Source organism: Haliotis rufescens, unplaced genomic scaffold, assembly GCF_023055435.1.
Source record: "Haliotis rufescens isolate VD_foot unplaced genomic scaffold, xgHalRufe1.0.p SCAF_12, whole genome shotgun sequence".
In the NCBI taxonomy this organism is placed as follows: Eukaryota; Metazoa; Mollusca; class Gastropoda; order Lepetellida; family Haliotidae; genus Haliotis; species Haliotis rufescens.
The window spans coordinates 22,706,406-22,726,538 of record NW_025963802.1 but is presented as its reverse complement, the minus strand read 5'-3'; the positions used below and the strand labels follow the sequence as shown (position 1 = coordinate 22,726,538).

The 20,133-nt window shown below is 42.4% G+C and overlaps 2 protein-coding genes across 4 annotated transcripts in view; one reads left to right on the top strand and one right to left on the bottom strand.

Moving 5' to 3' along the window:
* The first annotated feature begins 15,354 nt into the window (after positions 1 to 15,354).
* On the top strand, positions 15,355 to 18,159 carry LOC124143291. The gene is made up of 2 exons (XM_046512207.2): positions 15,355 to 15,641; positions 16,069 to 18,159. The coding sequence occupies exons 1-2, from the start codon at positions 15,524 to 15,526 to the stop codon at positions 17,400 to 17,402; spliced, it is 1,452 nt and encodes a 483-aa protein (XP_046368163.1). The 5' UTR covers positions 15,355 to 15,523; the 3' UTR covers positions 17,403 to 18,159.
* Positions 18,160 to 18,795: 636 nt separating this feature from the next.
* The window catches only part of LOC124143241 (BTB/POZ domain-containing protein 16-like), a 72,201-nt gene continuing 70,863 nt past the window's right edge, over positions 18,796 to 20,133 (bottom strand). For all 3 annotated transcript variants that reach the window (XM_046512130.2, XM_046512131.2, XM_046512133.2), the window contains one exon: positions 18,796 to 19,739. In XM_046512130.2, coding sequence (XP_046368086.2) covers positions 19,671 to 19,739 — 69 coding nt within the window. In that variant the 3' untranslated portion in view covers positions 18,796 to 19,670. The remainder of the gene's footprint in view (positions 19,740 to 20,133) is intronic.

The following is a 20,133-nucleotide window of genomic DNA, read 5'->3' as shown; positions in this document are numbered from 1 at the left end:
CACTTTTTTTGATTGTGTTTTCACAATCTGTTATGTTTGTGCAATCGGTGTTATTTCCTCGTTCACTTGTTGTGATGTCACTTGAGTCTCCATTATTTGTAAGTGGGCACTTATGTTTAAATTGACAATACCTAGCCGTTATTAAAGCGGTGGTTACCGGAGCTAAGAACATTCCATATCTATGATAAAACTCACAGCTTACTGCGCTTATGGCGTGTTCGATGAATGGGTCTTTCTCGAGAGATTCGCATAAATACGAGCGATGTCCTGCCGGGATAGGAAGAAACGTACTAGCTATGACTGTGTATAGTTGTAACATAGCCGAACATATTGTTTTAGTCATGGTAGCTCCCAGTCTAGGCTTGTAATGCGCGTACAGTTTTTTAATTTCTTCATCAGTCATGTTATCATTTTTTTCTGTGGTATCATTTTCCACCAGCTACCAAAGCAGCGAGTCTTTTCTATGTTAATCTTAAGATTTATCTGTATGTTCTTCTGCATGTTGATCAGGTTCTTTGAGCATTTGTTTGATGAGTTCGCATTCCATAATGTAATGCCTAAGGAGATATTTAAGTCTGACATAATAAAATATGGCATATCCAAAACAGCCCGTAATAATAAACTGTTGCGAAAGAAGAAGGATTTCAAACCACATTATTACATAATAACCACTAATGTTCAATTTATCATATTTTTGGTATTTTTGCTATCTTTTTGCTATATTTGCTATATTTTTGCTATATTTTTGCTATATTTTTGCTTAGCAGTTGTTGTATTTGCTATATTTTTGCTATAATTTTGCTAAGCAGTTGCTATTTTTGCTATACTTTTGCTATAATTTTGTTTAGCAGTTGTCTGGTCTATACAGGTAAATTTCACAGTACAACTGGCTGACACTTTGCAATCTCGTGGCTGGTCTATACAGATAAATGTCACACTACCATTGGCCGTCATATTGCACTCTCGTGTCTGGTCTATACAGGTGAATCTCACACTACCATTGGCCGACACATTGCACTCTCACACTCATACAGTTAATGTCACAGAACTATTTAGCCAACACATTGCACCGTCGTTGCTGGTCTATACAGGTAAATGTCACATTACTATTTGGCCAACACATTGCACTCTCTTGGCTGGTCTTTACAGGTGAATTTCACAGTATTATTTAACCGACACATTGAACTCTCGATGCTGGCCTATACAGGTGAATGTCACACTTCCATTGTCCGACACATTGCACTCTCGTGACTGGAATATACAGGTGAATGTCACACTACCATTGGTGGATAAATTGCACTCCTGTAGCTGGTCTATAAAGGTGAATGTCACAGTACTATTTGGCCAACACATTGCACTCTTGTGGCTGGTCTATACAGGTGATTGTGACAGTACTATTTGGTAAACACATTGCACCCATTTGGCTGGGCTATAAAGGTAAATGTCACACTACCATTGGTGGATAAATTGCACTCCTGTCGCTGGTCTATATAGGAGAATGTCACAATACTATTAGGCCAACACATTGCACTCTCTTGCCTGGTCTATACAGGTTAATTTCACAGTACCATTGGCCGACACATTGCACTCTCGTGGCTGGTCTATGCAGGTTAAAGTCAAAGTATTAATGGCCGACGCATTGCACTCTCGATGCTGGCCTATACAGGGGAATATCACACTTCCATTGTCCGACACATTACACTTTCGTGGCTGGTCTATACAGGTGAATGTCACACTACCATTGGTGGATAAATTGCACTCCTGTAGCTGGTCTATATAGGTGAATGTCACAGTACTATTTGGCCAACACATTGCACTCTCTTGGCTGGTCTATACAGGTGAATCTCAAAGAACTATTTGGCCAACATATTGTACTGTTGTGGCTGGTCTATACAGATGATTGTGACAGTACTATGTGCTGACACATTGCACTCTCGTGGCTGGTCGAAACAGGTGAATGTCACAGTGCTATTTGGTAAACACATTGCACCCATTTGGCTGGGCTATAAAGGTAGATGTCACACTACCATTGGTGGATAAATTGCACTCCTGTCGCTGGTCTATACAGGAGACTGTCACAGTTCTATTAGGCCAACACATTGCACTCTTTTGGCTGGTCTATACAGGTGAATCTCACAGAACTATTTGGCAAGCTAATTGCACTCTCTTGCCTGGTCTATACAGGTGAATGTCATAGTACTATTTGGCCAACCCATTGCACTCTCTTGGCTGGCCCATACAGGTGAATGTCTCAGTGCTATTTGGTAAACACATTGCACTCTCTTGGCTGGACTATACATGTAGATGTCACACTACCATTGGTGGACAAATTGCACTCCTGTGGCTGGTCTATACAGGTGAATGTCACAGTAACATTTGGCCAACCCATGGCACTCACTTGGCTGGTCTATACAGGTGAATGTCACAGTACCATTGGCCAACACAATGCACTCTCTTGGCTGGTCTATATAGGTGAATGTCACAGAACCATTTGGCCAACACATTGCACTCTCTTGGCTGGTCTATACAGGTGAATGTCACAGTAATATCTGGCCAACCCATGGCACTCTCTTGGCTGGTCTATACAGGTTAATATCACAGTAATATTTGGCCAACCCATTGCACTTTCTTGGCTAGTCTATACAGGTTAATTTCACAGTACCATTGGCCGACACATTGCACTCTCTTGGCTGGTCGAAACAGGTTAAAGTCACAGTATTAATGGCCGACGCATTGCACTCTCGATGGTGGGCTATACAGGGGAATATCACACTTCCTTTGGCCGACACATTGCACTCTTGTGGCTGGTCTATACGTATACAGGTGAATGTCACAGTACTATTTGGCCAACACATTGCACTGTTGTGGCTGGTCTATACAGGTGATTGTGACAGTACTATTTGCTCACACTTTACACTTTCGTGGCTGGTCGAAAAAGGTGAATTCCACAGTACTATTTGGTAAACACACTGCACTCTCTTGGCTGGACTTTACAGGTAGATGTCACACTACCATTGGTGGATACATTGCACTCCTGTGGCTGGTCTATACAGGTGATTGTTACAGTACTATTTGGTCAACCCATTGCACTCTCTTGGCTGGACTATACAGGTTAAGGTCACAGTACCATTGACCGACACATTGTACTCTCGTGGCTGGTCTATACAGGTTAATGTCACGGTATTATTGGCCGACACATTTCACTCCTGTGGCTGGTCTGTACAGGTGAATGTCACAGTACCAATGGCCAACGCATTGCACTCTCTTGGCTGCTGGATACAGGTTAATGTCACAGTACCATTGACCGACACATTGCACTCTCGATGCTGGCCTATACAGGAGAATGTCACACTTCCATTGGCCGATACATTGCACTCTTGTGGCTGGTCTATACAAGTGAATGTCACAGTACTATTTGGCCAACACATTGCACTCTCGATGCTGGTCTATACAGGTGAATGTCACAGTACAATTTGGCCAACACATTGCACTCTCTTGGCTTGTCTATAAAGGTGAATGTCACAGTACTATTTGGCCAACACATTGCACTCTCTTGGCTTGTCTATAAAGGTGAATGTCACAGTACTATTTGGCCAACACATTGCACTCTCGTGGGTGGTCCATAGATGAGTTGCAGATCCGCAATGCCTCAGCATTAACCATAGTAACCCACGCGCAGAACAGGAACTTCCGAGCATGCGTACTTCGCTGTGCTGCAAAAACACACGGACGTGCCCTACGTTTTTTCCGCCACAAATCAACGTCACTCCAGCAATTCATTTGTATCATTACTCCGTACCAAATGCCTGCCAGTTGCTGCAGTAATCGTGGGGGTAGGGAAAATCACCAAAAATTCTTTCGAATTCCGAAAGAGGAAGATGTTCGTAAGAAATGGATTTTAGACATTCGCTGCAAAGACTGGATACCAACCGAATATTCCCGCATTTGCAACGAGCATTTTCAGAAAGGTTTGGCAATATATATATTTAATCTTTTGACTTGATGGTACATTCTTTTCGTCATCTAAAAGGTAGATATTTTCATAAAATGAAGAAGGTCTGGTAACAAAATTTATCATATGACACATTGGCGTTTAAACTGACGTGAAGGGAAGTAACTCCAAAGTTGGTATCTCATAAACATCTTTGCTAGCTGGGCCCGTGGCTACGGTAGAGTGTTAGGAACTGAAGAACATTATGTATAATTGTAGTTAACTTATGTTTGTTATGACGCAGATTTAATTACATTTAATCAATTCTTTTATTAACACTAACAACAACGACCTACTGTTTTTGGTTGCCTAATAGATCAAGGTTGGGTAGATATCTAACTAGATTTTTATATTGATCTACCTGGTATTTTAGAATTAAATGTACGTTTGTCTTAAGACTTTCTTATAAATTGTTTTCCTTCAAAACAGAGAATGCTGCTACCACAAAACAGAGAATAAACAGACAGAACCGTTTGAAAGAGAGGCAAGAGAACGTTCAGCGCAGTGTAGCTGCATCAGCTCTTCTGTCTATTGCTATTGTAAGTTCTCACTGATGTATTACTTTCAGGGAATACCATACGCCTTTTAGTTTAGTGTAAGTAACATTATACTTTACATACTATAGTAATCTTCCAGGGTGGGGCCTTGTGCTTTTAGCTCCTAAATTTGAAAAAACAAACATTTTCATATATAATGGGACATTTTAACATTGTGCTGTACGGGCCAGTGTGGTTGTACCTCTGGTTATTTGAAATTTCACATAAGGGCCCATGTCAGAAAATTCCTAGAGAGAACCCTGATCTTCTCACAGTTACTTGTTTTGTACTGTTTAAATTAAAAATACACATATTATGTTAAAATAATACAATTGTAAATTATGTTGTTTTTGTCAACAAATATTTGATTGTAAAAGACAGTATGTGTATCACAAAAGAGTTTGATAATGTGCATAATTACAAAGCATGTCTGTGCTAAGTTGTAAAGACTTGTATTGTTTCTGCAGATTGATGATGATAACAGCCCTGTCCAGCCTGATCCAATGATGACAGCTCGATCTTGCTATCCTGCATCATCGCAGACTAACATACAGAACCGCGAGATGGAAGACCTGCTTTCCTGGAAAGAATATGCCTTGCGACTTAAGATGACCGACCGTGTCCAGGAGAAGTACATCAGCACATTGGAAAAGCAAGTTGACCTCACACAGACCTTGGCCAACACATTGCACTCTCTTGGCTTGTCTGTACAGGTGAATGTCACAGTACTATTTGGCCAACACATTGCAGTGTTGTGGCTGGTCTATACAGGTGATTGTGACAATACTATTGGCCGACACATTGCACTCGCGTGCCTGGTCTATACAGGTTAATGTGACAGTATTATTGGCCGACACATTGAACTCTCGATGCTGGCCTATACAGGTGAATGTCACACTTCCATTGGCCGGGGGAGGTCGGGTAGCCTAGTGGTTAAAGCGTTCGCCCGTCACGCCGAAGACCCAGGTTCGATTCTCGATATGGGTTCAATGTGTGAAGCCCATTTCTGGTGTCCCCCGCCGTGATATTGCTGGAATATTGCTAAAAGCGGCGTAAAACCATACTCACTCACTCACTCCATTGGCCGACTCAATGCACTCTCGTGGCTGGTCTATACGGGTGAACTGGTCTATAAGGGTGAATGTCACAGAACTATTTGGCCAACACATTGCACTCTCGATGCTGGTTTATACAGGTGAATGTCACATTACTTTTTGGTCAACGCATTGCAGTGTTATGGCTGGTCTATACAGGTGATTGTGACAGTAACATTGGCCAACACATTGACCTCTCTTCGCTTGACTATACATTGCACTCTCGTGGCTGGTCTATACGGGTGAATATAACAGTACTCTTTCCTGACACATTGCACTGTCGTGGCTGGTCTATACAGGTTAATGTCACAGTACTATTTGGCCAACATATTGCACTCGCGTGCCTGGTCTATACAGGTGAATGTCACAATATGATTTGTCCAAACCATTGCACTCTCGATGCAGGTCTATACGGATGAATGTAACACTACCATTAGCAGAAACATTGCACTGTCGTGCCTGGTCTATACAGGTTAATGTGACAGTATTATTGGCAGACACATTGCACTCTCGATGCTGGCCTATACAGGTGAATATCACACTTCCATTGGCCGACACACTGCACTCTCGTGGCTGGTCTATAGAGGTGAATGTCTCAGTACTATTTGGCCAACACGTTGCACTCTCGATGCTGATCTATACAGGTGAATGTCACAGTACTATTTGGCCAGCGCATTGCAATCTCGATGCTGGTCTTTTCTGGTGAATGTCACAGTACTAACTGCTGACACATTGCACTCTCGTGGCTGGTCTATACAGGTGAATGTCACAGCACTTTTTGGCCAACACATTGCACTCTCGTGGCTAGTCTATACAGGTGAATGTCACAGCACTATTTTAGCAAACACATTGCACTCTCGTGGCTGGTCTTTACAGGTGAATTTCACAGTAATTTTGGCCGAATAGAAAATCAGTGCCCTCGATTGTGGTTTAAATCTGTATTAGCTCACATATTATCGGACAAAATATTACCCTTACCAACCTTACAAGATCCAGACATCCATATGTGAAGCGAAGATATCATTGGTGAGTGCGAAATCAGATGTGCTGGAAAATCCCGTCAAATTAAGTGATGTTCTTAAAGAAGTTGGATGTACTTGGGTGGTCTCTGCAGGTATACATAGTTACCTTATGCACACTAAGTTACTTATATATTTTGTGTACACAAAACGTTTTTCAGAAATTATGTTTTTTGTAGTTTCCCATCGATCACCCAGTATACTGTACCCGGCAATTCATCTCTCTTGTACTTCTTCCAGACAGATGGACATTTCTTGAGATCTCTAATTGCCAAAAGTACAATGGGGAATTGGGTGTCTGTTACCAATTTTAAATATACTGTGTTTAAGACAATTATGTTAGGAAGTCGATGTCAAATATTTCATTCCAATCATTCCAAAACAGCATTGGTATTATCTACAGCCAGAAGCATATGATCTACAAAGACAATACCCTTTGAAAAATGACGACAATCTGGAAGTGATCATTAAATCGACATTGGAACCTTCTCCTACGCTGAAAATTGTTTTATCAAACTGTCTATAGCCATATCCAGTCAGGTTAATTGACTGGTCAATAGTTTGTTTACTGACATCTCTGACACTGTCCACCACACTAGATAGGACGATCATTAGTGGCATGTTAACTGATAGTCTGACACTGTCCGACACATTAGATGGGATGACTGCAGGCCTTGGCTCATCAGTGGCATGATAACTGATAGCCTGACACTAGCAGCTACACTGGATGGGACGACTGTAGGCGTTGGTTCATCAGTGGCACGTTAACTGATAGCCTGACACTGTTCACCACTCTAGATGGGACGATTGTAGGTCATCAGTAATCAGTGCCATGTTTACTGACAGCCTGACACTAGCAGCCTCACTATATGGGAGGACAGTAGGCCTTGGTTCATCAGTGGCATGTTAACTGATAGCCTGACACTGTCCACCAGACTAGATGGGACGACTGTAGGACTTGGCTCATCAGTGGCATGTTAACTGATAGACTGACACTGTCCGACACATTAGATGGGGCAAATGTAGGCCTTGGCTCATCAGTGGCATGTTAACTGATAGCCTGACACTGTCCGACACACTAGATCGGACGACTGTAGGCCTTGGTTCATCAGGGGCATGTTAACTGATAGCATGACACTGTCCACCAGACTAGATGGGACGACTGCAGGCGATGGTTCATCAGTGGCATGTTAACTAGTAGCCTGACACTGTCCGACACACTAGATGGGACGACTGTAGGCCTTGGTTCATCAGTGGCATGTTAACTGATAGCCTGACACTGTCCGACACACTAGATGGGACGACTGTAGGTTATCATTCAATAGTGGCATGTTAACTGATAGCCTGACACTGTCCGACACAATAGATGGGGCGACTGTAGGCCTTCATTCATTAGTGGCATGTTAACTGATAACCTGACACTGTCCACCAGACTAGATGGGACGACTGCAGGCGATGGTTCATCAGTGGCATGTTAACTAGTAGCCTGACACTGTCCGACACACTAGATGGGACGACTGTAGGCCTTGGTTCATCAGTGGCATGTTAACTGATAGCCTGACACTGTCCGACACTCTAGATGGGACGACTGTAGGTTATCATTCAATAGTGGCATGTTAACTGATAGCCTGACACTGTCCGACACAATAGATAGGACGACTGTAGGCCGTCATTCATTAGTGGCATGTTAACTGATAGCCTAACACTGTCCACCACACTCTATGCTACAACTGTAGGCTTTGGTTCATCAGAGGCATGTTAACTGATAGCCTGACACTGTCCGACCAACTAGATGAGACGACTGTAGACCTTGGCTCATCAGTGGCATGTTAAATGATAGCCTGACACTGTCCGACACACTAGATGTGACAACTGTAGGCCTTGGCTCATCAGTGGCACGTTAACTGATAGCCTGACACTGTCCGACCCACTAGATGGGACGACTGTGGGCCTTGGTTCATCGGTGGCATGTTAACTGATAGCCTGACACTGTCCGACACACTAGTTGTGAGGACTGTAGGCCTTGGTTCATCAGTGGCATGTTAACTGATAGCCTGACACTGTCCGACACACTAGATGTGACAACTGTAGGCCTTGGCTCATCAGTGGCACGTTAACTGATAGCCTGACACTGTCCGACCGAATAGATGGGACGACTGTGGGCCTTGGTTCATCAGTGGCATGTTAAATGATAGCCTGACACTGTCCGACACACTAGATGTGACAACTGTAGGCCTTGGCTCATCAGTGGCACGTTAACTGATAGCCTGACACTGTTCACCACTCTAGATGGGACGATTGTAGGTCATCAGTAATCAGTGCCATGTTTACTGACAGCCTGACACTAGCAGCCTCACTGTAAGGGAGGACAGTAGGCCTTGGTTCATCAGTGGCATGTTAACTGGTAGCCTGACACTGTCCGACACACTAGATGTGACAACTGTAGGCCTTGGCTCATCAGTGGCACGTTAACTGATAGCCTAACACTGTCCGACCCACTAGATGGGACGACTGTGGGCCTTGGTTCATCAGTGGCATGTTAACTGATAGCCTGACACTGTCCGACACACTAGATGTGACAACTGTAGGCCTTGGCTCATCAGTGGCACGTTAACTGATAGCCTGACACTGTTCACCACTCTAGATGGGACGATAGTAGGTCATCAGTAATCAGTGCCATGTTTACTGACAGCCTGACACTAGCAGCCTCACTATATGGGAGGACAGTAGGCCTTGGTTCATCAGTGGCATGTTAACTGATAGCCTGACACTGTCCACCAGACTAGATGGGACGACTGTAGGACTTGGCTCATCAGTGGCATGTTAACTGATAGACTGACACTGTCCGACACATTAGATGGGGCAAATGTAGGCCTTGGCTCATCAGTGGCATGTTAACTGATAGCCTGACACTGTCCGACACACTAGATCGGACGACTGTAGGCCTTGGTTCATCAGGGGCATGTTAACTGATAGCATGACACTGTCCACCAGACTAGATGGGACGACTGTAGGACTTGGCTCATCAGTGGCATGTTAACTGATAGCCTGACACTGTCCGACACACTAGATCGGACGACTGTAGTCCTTCATTCATTTGTGGCATGTTAACTGATAACCTGACACTGTCCACCAGACTAGATGGGACGACTGCAGGCGTTGGTTCATCAGTGGCATGTTAACTGATAGCCTAACACTGTCCGACACACTAGATGGGACGACTGTAGGCCTTGGTTCATCAGTGGCATGTTAACTGATAGCCTGACACTGTCCGACACACTAGATGGGACGACTGTAGGCCTTGGTTCATCAGTGGCATGTTAACTGATAGCCTGACACTGTCCGACACACTAGATGTGACAACTGTAGGCCTTTGCTCATCAGTGGCACGTTAACTGATAGCCTGACACTGTCCACCACACTCTATGGGACGACTGTATGACATCATTCATTAGTATAATGGTCTGTTTAATGAAAACCTCACATTTTACTGCAAAGCTTTATAAATAACGCGCTCTACTTTTAACTGGAACTCAAGATTGCGATTTACTGGTTTTCTAGTAAGGGCTAATTACTATCTATTTTTGAGGCTTTAAATGTAACACGTTCTATTTCAACTGGGACTCTTGTAAATAGTTAGTAATTGGCACATATTAGTAATTCTGTAAAGGTAAATCTTGTACCCTGCCAAAGTCCATCGAACTGTAAACACAAAAACGTCCATTATTTCCAGATAGGCATCGTGATTTAATAAGAAAAAAAATATTTTCATTTCAGGGACCTATGTCTTAGACCTAATACATATATACATTATGTTATTGATCGCGTTTGTGTACAGTTGTCTGATACATCGTCATGATTTTGTTCATTTCATGCAAATGCAATTAACAATTACATACTGTCAAGATTAGATAAAGTGTCTTTTCAGCGAGTGTGTAATTAATTGTTACGGCATGTGCTGATCATTCCTCTCTCTGTCAGTGACATGTTAACTGATAGCCTGACACCGTCCGACACACTAGATGGGACGACTGCAGGCGTTGGCTCATCAGTGCCATGTTAACTGATAGCCTAAAACTGTCCGACACACTAGATGGGACGACTGTAGGCCTTGGTTCATCAGTGGCATGTTAACTTATAGCCTGACACTGTCCGACACACTAGATGTGACAACTGTAGGCCTTGGCTCATCAGTGGCACGTTAACTGATAGCCTGACACTGTCCACCACACTCTATGGGACGACTGTATGACATCATTCATTAGTATAATGGTCTGTTTAATGAAAACCTCACATTTTACTGTAAAGCTTTATAAATAACGCGCTCTACTTTCAACTGGAACTCAAGATTGCGATTTACTGGTTTTCTAGTAAGGGCTAATTACTATCTGTTTTTGAGGCTTTAAATGTAACACGTTCTATTTCAACTGGGACTCTTGTAAATAGTTAGTAATTGGCACATATTAGTAATTCTGTAAAGGTAAATCTTGTACCCTGCCAAAGTCCATCGAACTGTAAACACAAAAACGTCCATTATTTCCAGATAGGCACCGTGATTTAAAAAGAAAAAAAATATTTTCATTTCAGGGACCTATGTCTAAGACCTAATACATATATACATTATGTTATTGATCGCGTTTGTGTACAGTTGTCTGATACATCGTCATGATTTTGTTCATTTCATGCAAATGCAACAATTACATACTGTCAAGATTAGATAAAGTGTCCTTTCAGCGAGTGTGTAATTAATTGTTACGGCATGTGCTGATCATTCCTCTTTCTGCATTGTAAGGTTTATATTACATGAAATCAATTCATTACATGAAACTAAGATGTATTGCTATATATCCTATGTCATGTATATTGTGTCATAAACTTGTAACACGCACACACGCGCGCACACACACACACATACACAAACACACACACACACACACACACACACACACACACACACACACACACACACACACACACACACACACACAAATGTAGCTAGGGTTATACGAGGGGGGATCGATGACACATGTGACTGTTGTCGGATGTCTCATGATTAGGAATTGTGAAGCATGAGTTCAGGTGTAAGCGTCTACAAATCTGGAACGCTACATACACTTACCGTGCGTTTATGAGAGTGGGTGAGTTTTGGTTTATTGCTGCTGTGAAGAGTATTTATACGTTCATCGTTATACGCTCGTCTTGATGTGGGAGGAAAGCTCGACGTAATACGGGTCTCAGACATTTATCACTTTTGTGCAACACAAGAGCACGGGTATGGTGCTGACAAATCTAAATGCCAAATCAGCTGAATCTGGAATTTGAATTCACGCCCATACACAGTGAATTTCAGATCTGTAGTGACTGGACTAATTATTCTGTGTCATTTTTCCTGAAACGGAATAAAATCAGACACTGTTCAACCTTTCGGTGGTACGTAACTCTGCCCGGTAGTACTGCCACCATATACCCTCCACAACATAGTGGTCCCAGATACAGCGCAAGTACACGTCTGGTACACATCATCACGTCATAAAGCTTATGTGTATTCAACATTTAGACTTCAAAACTCATTAAACAATGTATCTCTATAGACAGTGAAATAAAGTGGGATTTATTGATAACTTATATCTGAAACGTTATAGACATACATGAATCATCTATATTTGTTCAACAAGCATAAAGATAGTGAGAGCCGTATTGTACCTGTAGATGGTTCATCAGTGGCATAACGATAGCGAGAACCGTAGTGTACCTGTAGATGACTTGGAGGACGGATGCACGTAAGTAAGACATTGCGCTGGTGCCAGGGGTGAATCAGAACACTGCATGTGATACTACGTGATACTAATTCCCCACGTGTTTCTGACTTAGTTTGAGTACAGGTGCATGTGATACTACGTGATACTAATTCTCCACGTGTTTCTGACTTAGTTTGAGTACAGGTGCATGTGATACTACGTGATACTAATTCTCCACGTGTTTCTGACTTAGTTTGAGTACAGGTGCATGTGATACTACGTGATACTAATTCTCCACGTGTTTCTGACTTAGTTTGAGTACAGGTGCCTGTGATACTACGTGTTACTAATTCTCCACGTGTTTCTGACTTAGTTTGAGTACAGGTGCCTGTGATACTACGTGTTACTAATTCTCCACGTGTTTCTGACTTAGTTTGAGTACAGGTGCCTGTGATACTACGTGTTACTAATTCTCCACGTGTTTCTGACTTAGTTTGAGTACAGGTGCCTGTGATACTACGTGATACTAGTTCTCCATTGGTTTCTGACGTTGTTTGAGTACAGGTGTTTTCTTGAAACTTAGATAACATGAGTTAGAGTGCACGTGTGGAAGCAGTAAAAGATGCGGTGAAGATAATCCTTTATCTTGATATTGTTAACAAGAAATCAGATGTATATTATATAACACTGAACTGAGGCTCCTTCCTTTGAGTTAACTTTAGTAGTCCAAAATCCGAATCGTATGAAAATAGAATAGATTACTTTACCTAAAGGTACCTTTTACTTTGATGATTATTGTATCCCCAAATGGGACAAAAACAGACGATCCCCATTCAACGAATATATACATTTGTTATTTTGAAATCGTAGTCTTTTCACCCTCAATTTAATGAATACGCACCAAGCATTATAGGATTGCTAATTGTTTCATTTAATAGTGTCATCATTTTTCGAAGCAGCCCATAGCAACGTCTCGTTATATCAAATAACACAAACAGTTTACGTGACGTCGTTTCAACAATGATATGTCGCCAATTCTTATACATTTTCTCAATAGAAAAGACTATGGAAATATACTCTTCAAAAAAAGAAAGAAACGCAATAGGGATATTTTTGGCTATAAAAGGGACCAAGAAGTGCAAAATGAAGAGGTTTAATGTGGTATAGTGTCAGTGACAAATTTCCCGGATCAAAATGATCACAACAAGGACAAAGACACCATTAGTCGGGAAACACATACGATTCAGAAAAAACGCACCCAGTTAACAAAAGAGCCATGGAGCGACATGTACTGCACGTGCAGCAGCACTATGAACGGTATAAAAGTTTAGTATTTTTGATTGCCTGGCATCTGCGTCAATCGAACAGTGACAGTTTAACAACATGCTAAGATTAACAGAACTGCAAAGAAGCAACGCCATAGGCCGCTTGCAGGAATCTCGATCAGCTGTAGCAAGGGTTTTCAAAGTAGCGCCAAGCACCATCACAAGGCTATAGGATCGGTTTCAACAGCATGGGACAACACGTGATCGGCCAAGGTCGGGACGACCAAGAGTAACCACCCCGTCCATGATCGCTACATCCGACTGCGCCACCTACGTGAAATGACGACCACAGCCAAATCAAACGCATCCCAAATACCCGGACTGCGCAGAATCTCCGACCAGACCGTACGAAACCGTTTAAGAGCAGTAGGTCTACGAGCAAGAGGTCCTGTTCGACGCGTCATATCGAGTCGACAACATCGTCAACAGCGACCGCATTGGTGTCGTCAACACAGGGTATGGGATCAACTGCGACGAAGAGATGTCTGATTCAGCGACGAATCACGATTTCTCGAGGGGATGAAAGAGCACGAGTCTATAGACGTCGGGGAGAACGCAACGCCGGAAACTGCGCAAAGGAAATGGATAGGTTTGGTGGGGGTAGCGACATGATGTGGACGTCTATCTCTTATCATGGCAGGGAGGTTTGGTTCATATCCAGGGTAATCTTTCCACTCAACGATACAACTGTGTATTCCAGCAGGACAACACTCGACCGCATACAGCACGGATCACAAGAGCCTGTCTCCACAACAACCCCGTTGATGTCATACCCTGGCCCTCCAGATCCCCGGATCTGAACCCGATAGTCAACCACAACCCCAGACGTTGATGCAGTTGGCTTTTGCGTTGCAGGCCTTTTGGGCTGCCATTATCCAGGGTGTGATTCGCATGCTCGTTTCTTCCATGGGCAGGAGATGTCACGCCGAGATCTATTTCAACGGGGGACATATGCGTTAGTGATGTTAGCTGACCTTCACCTTGGACTTTTTCTATGTACCGATAACTGAGATTACTACGATCACCAAGTGTTCTCTCCACAACATTTAGACTCAGTACCTTGTACGGTTCCTCATATAAATGTATTTTTATACCTCACACAAATTTTGCTTTGCGTTTCGTTTTTTGAAGAGTATATATAGGCTTCCTCTCAACACGGAATTGCAGAAAATATATCGCTCGTGAAATAATATTGAATTAGGTAATTCCTTGTAGCCCGTAGGTTATTCTCTAATTCGATACCGCTGGCGGACCAGTCAAAATGCAGTATTATAAAATGTTATGTCAGAATGAAGTTTGAACTTGACACACAACGTGAAAGTCAATTCTAAGGTGAAAACAAGTCGCGCACAACATAATGATGTCAACTAACATGAGTAAAATCATTATTACTAGACATTACGTCGTCATCTTGATTGTTTTCTAAAACTGAGCATACCTGATAATAGACAATGAGTGAGTGAGTTGGGTTTAACGCCGCTTTTAACAGTATTATAGTTATATCGCGGCGTGTCGGCTTAATGTGGGAGGAAATCCCGAAGTGATGCAGGTGTCAGGCGTTTACCACTTCGGTGAAACCCACGAGCACGGGTATGGTGCTGACAAACCTAAAAACATAATCGGGGCGAACCGGGATTCGAACCCACAATCAGAGGTTTCTGGCGTGCCCAGTCGCGCAATTCTGCACAGCGAATTGCAGCGCCTCAAACGACTGGGCTACCCGTGCCCCTTGATAATAGACAAGCACATATTTGCATATGCAGAGGATTTGCATTAGATTATTGAGTGAAACCAGCTAACTTCCACTACTATGCACTAGGATGAAACTGTGGTTGGTCCTGCGTGTGTGTTGGAGCCGGGCGAGGGTCCTCGGGATCATCATCCTCATCTGCGTCGGATTCTGCACGATTTACTTCTCCCCAAATCACCAGTTTGAACGTAAGTGACACATGACTCAGGAACCGTATCACATAAATAATTATAAAAGAACTCTCAGTTGGGACATGATATTGTTCGTCTATACCACAGTTAGATAATAAAGCCTTGCACTGTTGAAGTAAAGTAATCTACCCTCAGAGAGGCTTTCATAGCCAATGATAAGGATCAACTTGATAATGACTGAAATCTTTCAAGAACCCCTTTCCCCAGATTGTGTAGTCACCCGCACGTACACATACCAACCACACGTGTTTGTACAGGATGTCCAGCTGCCTTACTAACACTACACCAGGCAGAACAGTTGAAGCATCACATTTCTTCAAACTGCATGTTTTTTACATTTTCTGTTCGTTTATTGGATTCAGTTGTTAATAGTTTTTGGCAAATAAGGCTAAATTGGTATCTTCTTTCAATGTTCTAAATGCAGGTGGGAGGATGCACGCTCGGTCCACATTCAACGGCGATCAAGGGAGTGCCACACAGGAACAGGACCCCAGACCTAACCAGAAGCCAACCCTCACTCAGTCTGATTGCCAAAATGATAGAAAAATGGCCAAAGATGGATGGATACATCTATTGCTCCGAACTCATAATACATCAGAGAGACTGTATCAACCACATCGGGTGGCAGAAGGCACACTTGGGTTATCAAAGCTCGACGCCGTACCAACTGGACATGAACAGAGACAGGAATTCCAAAAACGCCTGGACACCCTACAGTCTGAGTGCAGTTCTACTTATAACGAACAGGGACACGTGGACAGTGTGTACATACAAGACAATTCAAGACTTGCTTACTGCTCTGTTGCCAAAATTGGGTGTACTTTCTGGAAAAGAGTATTTTTATTCCTGAACAATGACACAGGATCTCACAATGTGACAAGCCCATTCGGCATACCTAGGATGTTCGTTCATTACGGTAAAAAACTACACACTTCCATAGTACATGAGATGGGTGCCAAATATGACAATTACACTCGTTTTTTATTCTCAAGAGACCCGTTCAGTCGCCTGTGGTCGGCGTATCTGGACAAATACTATCTTCCAGATTTCTGGGTGAGAAAGGATATCATGAGTACGTTAGCTGCGAGACGAGATTCCGTATCAGAGGAAGCCTCTAGATGCCACAATGACGTCACCTTTCAGGAATTTTTAGAATATGTTGTCTCCAACCATCCACGAGAAATGAATGGGCACTGGCAACCAATAAAGCACAGGTGTGACCCGTGTCAGTTCAAGCCAAACATCCTTGGGAAACAGGAAACATTTACTGATGATGCGACCTTTATTTTACAGGGAGTTGGACAAGGCTGGATGATAGAGTCATTTGACTACGACGCTTATGTAAGAGAAGAGTTGAGTATGCTCATTGACTATAATTTCAGTTTGATAAAACGCATGTTTTATCAACGCTGTATAAACGATACTGGCCTTATGCACTTACTATGGCGCGTTTTTCAGCTTAACGGGTATTTACCTAACTACACTGATGCTGGGGCTGTAGTTCAGAAGCTCCGTGTAGCGACGTCGTACAAGCAGGCATTTGAGGAATATGTTCTGAACACCTACTCATCAGCGCCAAGGGCAGAAAAAAGGAAGTGGAAAGCTCAGAGACAAGACGCCATTAAAGCTGCCTACAGAACAATACCACAGGCAATTCTAGATTCTATCAGATTTTATTACAGAGATGATTTTAGATTATTTGGCTATGATGGCATCCCTCCTGGACAAACACCATTCAGCACAGATACTCGACAGTAGCTCCAAGTGACTCATGTGTTTATCTGTCTTGTAATTCTCAAGTTATTGAACAACAAAGACATATGCATGGTTCATTTACGCCTATTGTATGACATTGTGGGACTACCTATACTACAGTTGATATCTCCTATTATTATATTTCTATGCCCAAAACGTAGGGTATAGTGGGAATCATGCATTAATCTTCTGATCTATATTTATATGGTATTGGCAAATGAAAATGATCTGATCTGATCTGATCATATCAGCTGGGGAGTAAGCGATCACATCTAATGGTTGGTGTGGTGGGATGGTGGCGCACTAGGTCGTTAAAGAGGTCGGGGTCAAATTCGAAAATTGTATTTTGCAATCAACGTCGCTAATACCGGGTAAACGACCTCTGTTAGCCAGAGATGCACGACTTCTTCGAGGCATTCTTCTGATGAGTCGACGAATGTCAGCTAGATGCATGATGTTCTACTCATCAGTGAGAGCAACACAGAGTCCATTGAGTATCATGTTCAAGTGTAGGCACAGTGAGAGGGTGACACCAAAAACTGCACCAGCAACTCAGGGATTAGCGGTAGTAACAGTGTCACTGTGCTGCTCCTAAAATATGATTTTGATACTTGTCACTACACAGAGCTACTGGCTGTTCCATAATTTTTTCCCAATAGATTCAAAGGCACGGTGGCCCAGTCGTCTAAGGTGCCGCAATTAGCTGTGCAGGGTTGCGTCCAATGGACATGCCAGAAACCTATGATCATGGGATCGAATCCCGGTTTGCCACTATTATATTTCTAGGTTTGTCAGCACCATACCCGTGGGTTTCACCGAAGTAGTAAATGTCTGAAACCTGCATCACATTGGGCTTTCCTCTCACATTAAGCTGACATGCCGTGATATAACTGGAATACTGTTCAAAGTGGTGCTAAACCTAACTCAATCATTCTAAATAGATTCCCAATTTGGAACATGCCACGCTAACAACCGTGCCATAATGTACATAAATCATAATGCCATGAAAACTGCAACAGGATTTGCTTCCTAAAACACTTACCTTCAAATATGTGTACTTATATTTTCATTCATGTAACTTTCTATGTACTTATTGGGTTGGAATACCCGAGAAGGTATGTTTATTTGGCCGCCATCATGGAGCAATCACGGTGGGTAAAAGATCTTTACTGGTCTGGTTTCCAACTTGATAAGTAAATATATTGTTGCACTTGTACTTGCATTTGAAGGCATGTGTCTTAGGAAGTGAGTCATGTTGCATTTGTCAATAGATCAGATTTGGATCTGGGATATATTAGAAAAATACCTATACTCAAGGAAGACACCAGGACTTTTAATTCACACCATTGTCTATCCTCTGCTTTTGGTCACCCCCAAAACAACAATAAATGTTAAATCGGTTGATAGACATTTTATTTCTCCATAAAGTGCACTATCAACAACTTGGAATGACATAGAGATGTCCATGAAACATTTGTCCAAACTGAGTATCAATAGATACAACTGTAACACATATCACAGGGTTACACCGATATATAGATACAGCTGTAACACATATCACAGGGTTACACCTAATCACCCACAACAACATACATATAGGCACAAATGTAGCCAAATAATGTCAGTGATCCAAGAGGAAGGGAGATCACTGGCTTTGGGCAAGGCACTGCAGAGCCAGAAATATGTGAAAAGGGCTCACTTGTACTAAGCTTTAACATTTAGATGATTGCAATTCTGCCACTGCTGTCCAGCTCCTATTTCTGCAGGATGAGTTACCATCCAACATGCACTTATTTAATTAGTATCTAATCTGTATCATATAATGTAGGAAACAATGAAAATGTGAGATTCCAACATATGTTTCAGGGTAAATACAATGTAATATACAACAGCAAACCATTTGAAAAATATATGCATCACCCAACACTCAGTAAAAATACATCTCACCAACATCAATGATTTCAATCTATTTATTCAAGGTTACACCATTACTAATCTATAATGTTGATTTGTATACATGTTTTTGTAAATACACTTTTCAAGTCAAGCTGATGCAAGTCAATACAAGTATACATATTTCCATATACATCTGCTCACATGCCTACTGATTGACCAGAAATTAATATCTCAATGTACAAGAGGGATAAAATAAAGTATATAAAAACCAATAAAATATTATGACTATTATTTGCACATTGCCACTCATAAAATAGACAAACTGAAATGTATGCCAGCTTTATCACAGTATCGCATATCTGTATTGTGAGCCTCTCAGGATGCAGGGAACATGATAGCATACGTCACATAGATCGGCTTCCGCAGGCCTTCCATCTTGATCACCTGGATACGGAGAGAGGGAGTGAGTGAGTGAGTGAGTGAGTGAAACAGGTGAGAGAGGGAGTGAGTTAGGTGTAACACTGCTTTGAATAATATTACAGTTGTATCATTGTCATCACACTCGGCAGTATTACAGCCATATGACAACAACTTGTTAATAATCCACACAAGACAATCCAGTGATAGATATTCTGAGCAACAATCCTCTCTGCCAGGGAGAGGGGGACAGGGGGGAGGGGTATGAAGACATGGAACCAGCCAAGTCGCTGAGCCTAACCCTCCGATCCATTTGGTCACCTCTTATTACCAGCACAGATTGCTGGTGACTTGAGTAAGTGTGACGTGGCAGGATCCAAGACCCAAAGTTCCATTACATACACCATTGTAACAATACAAA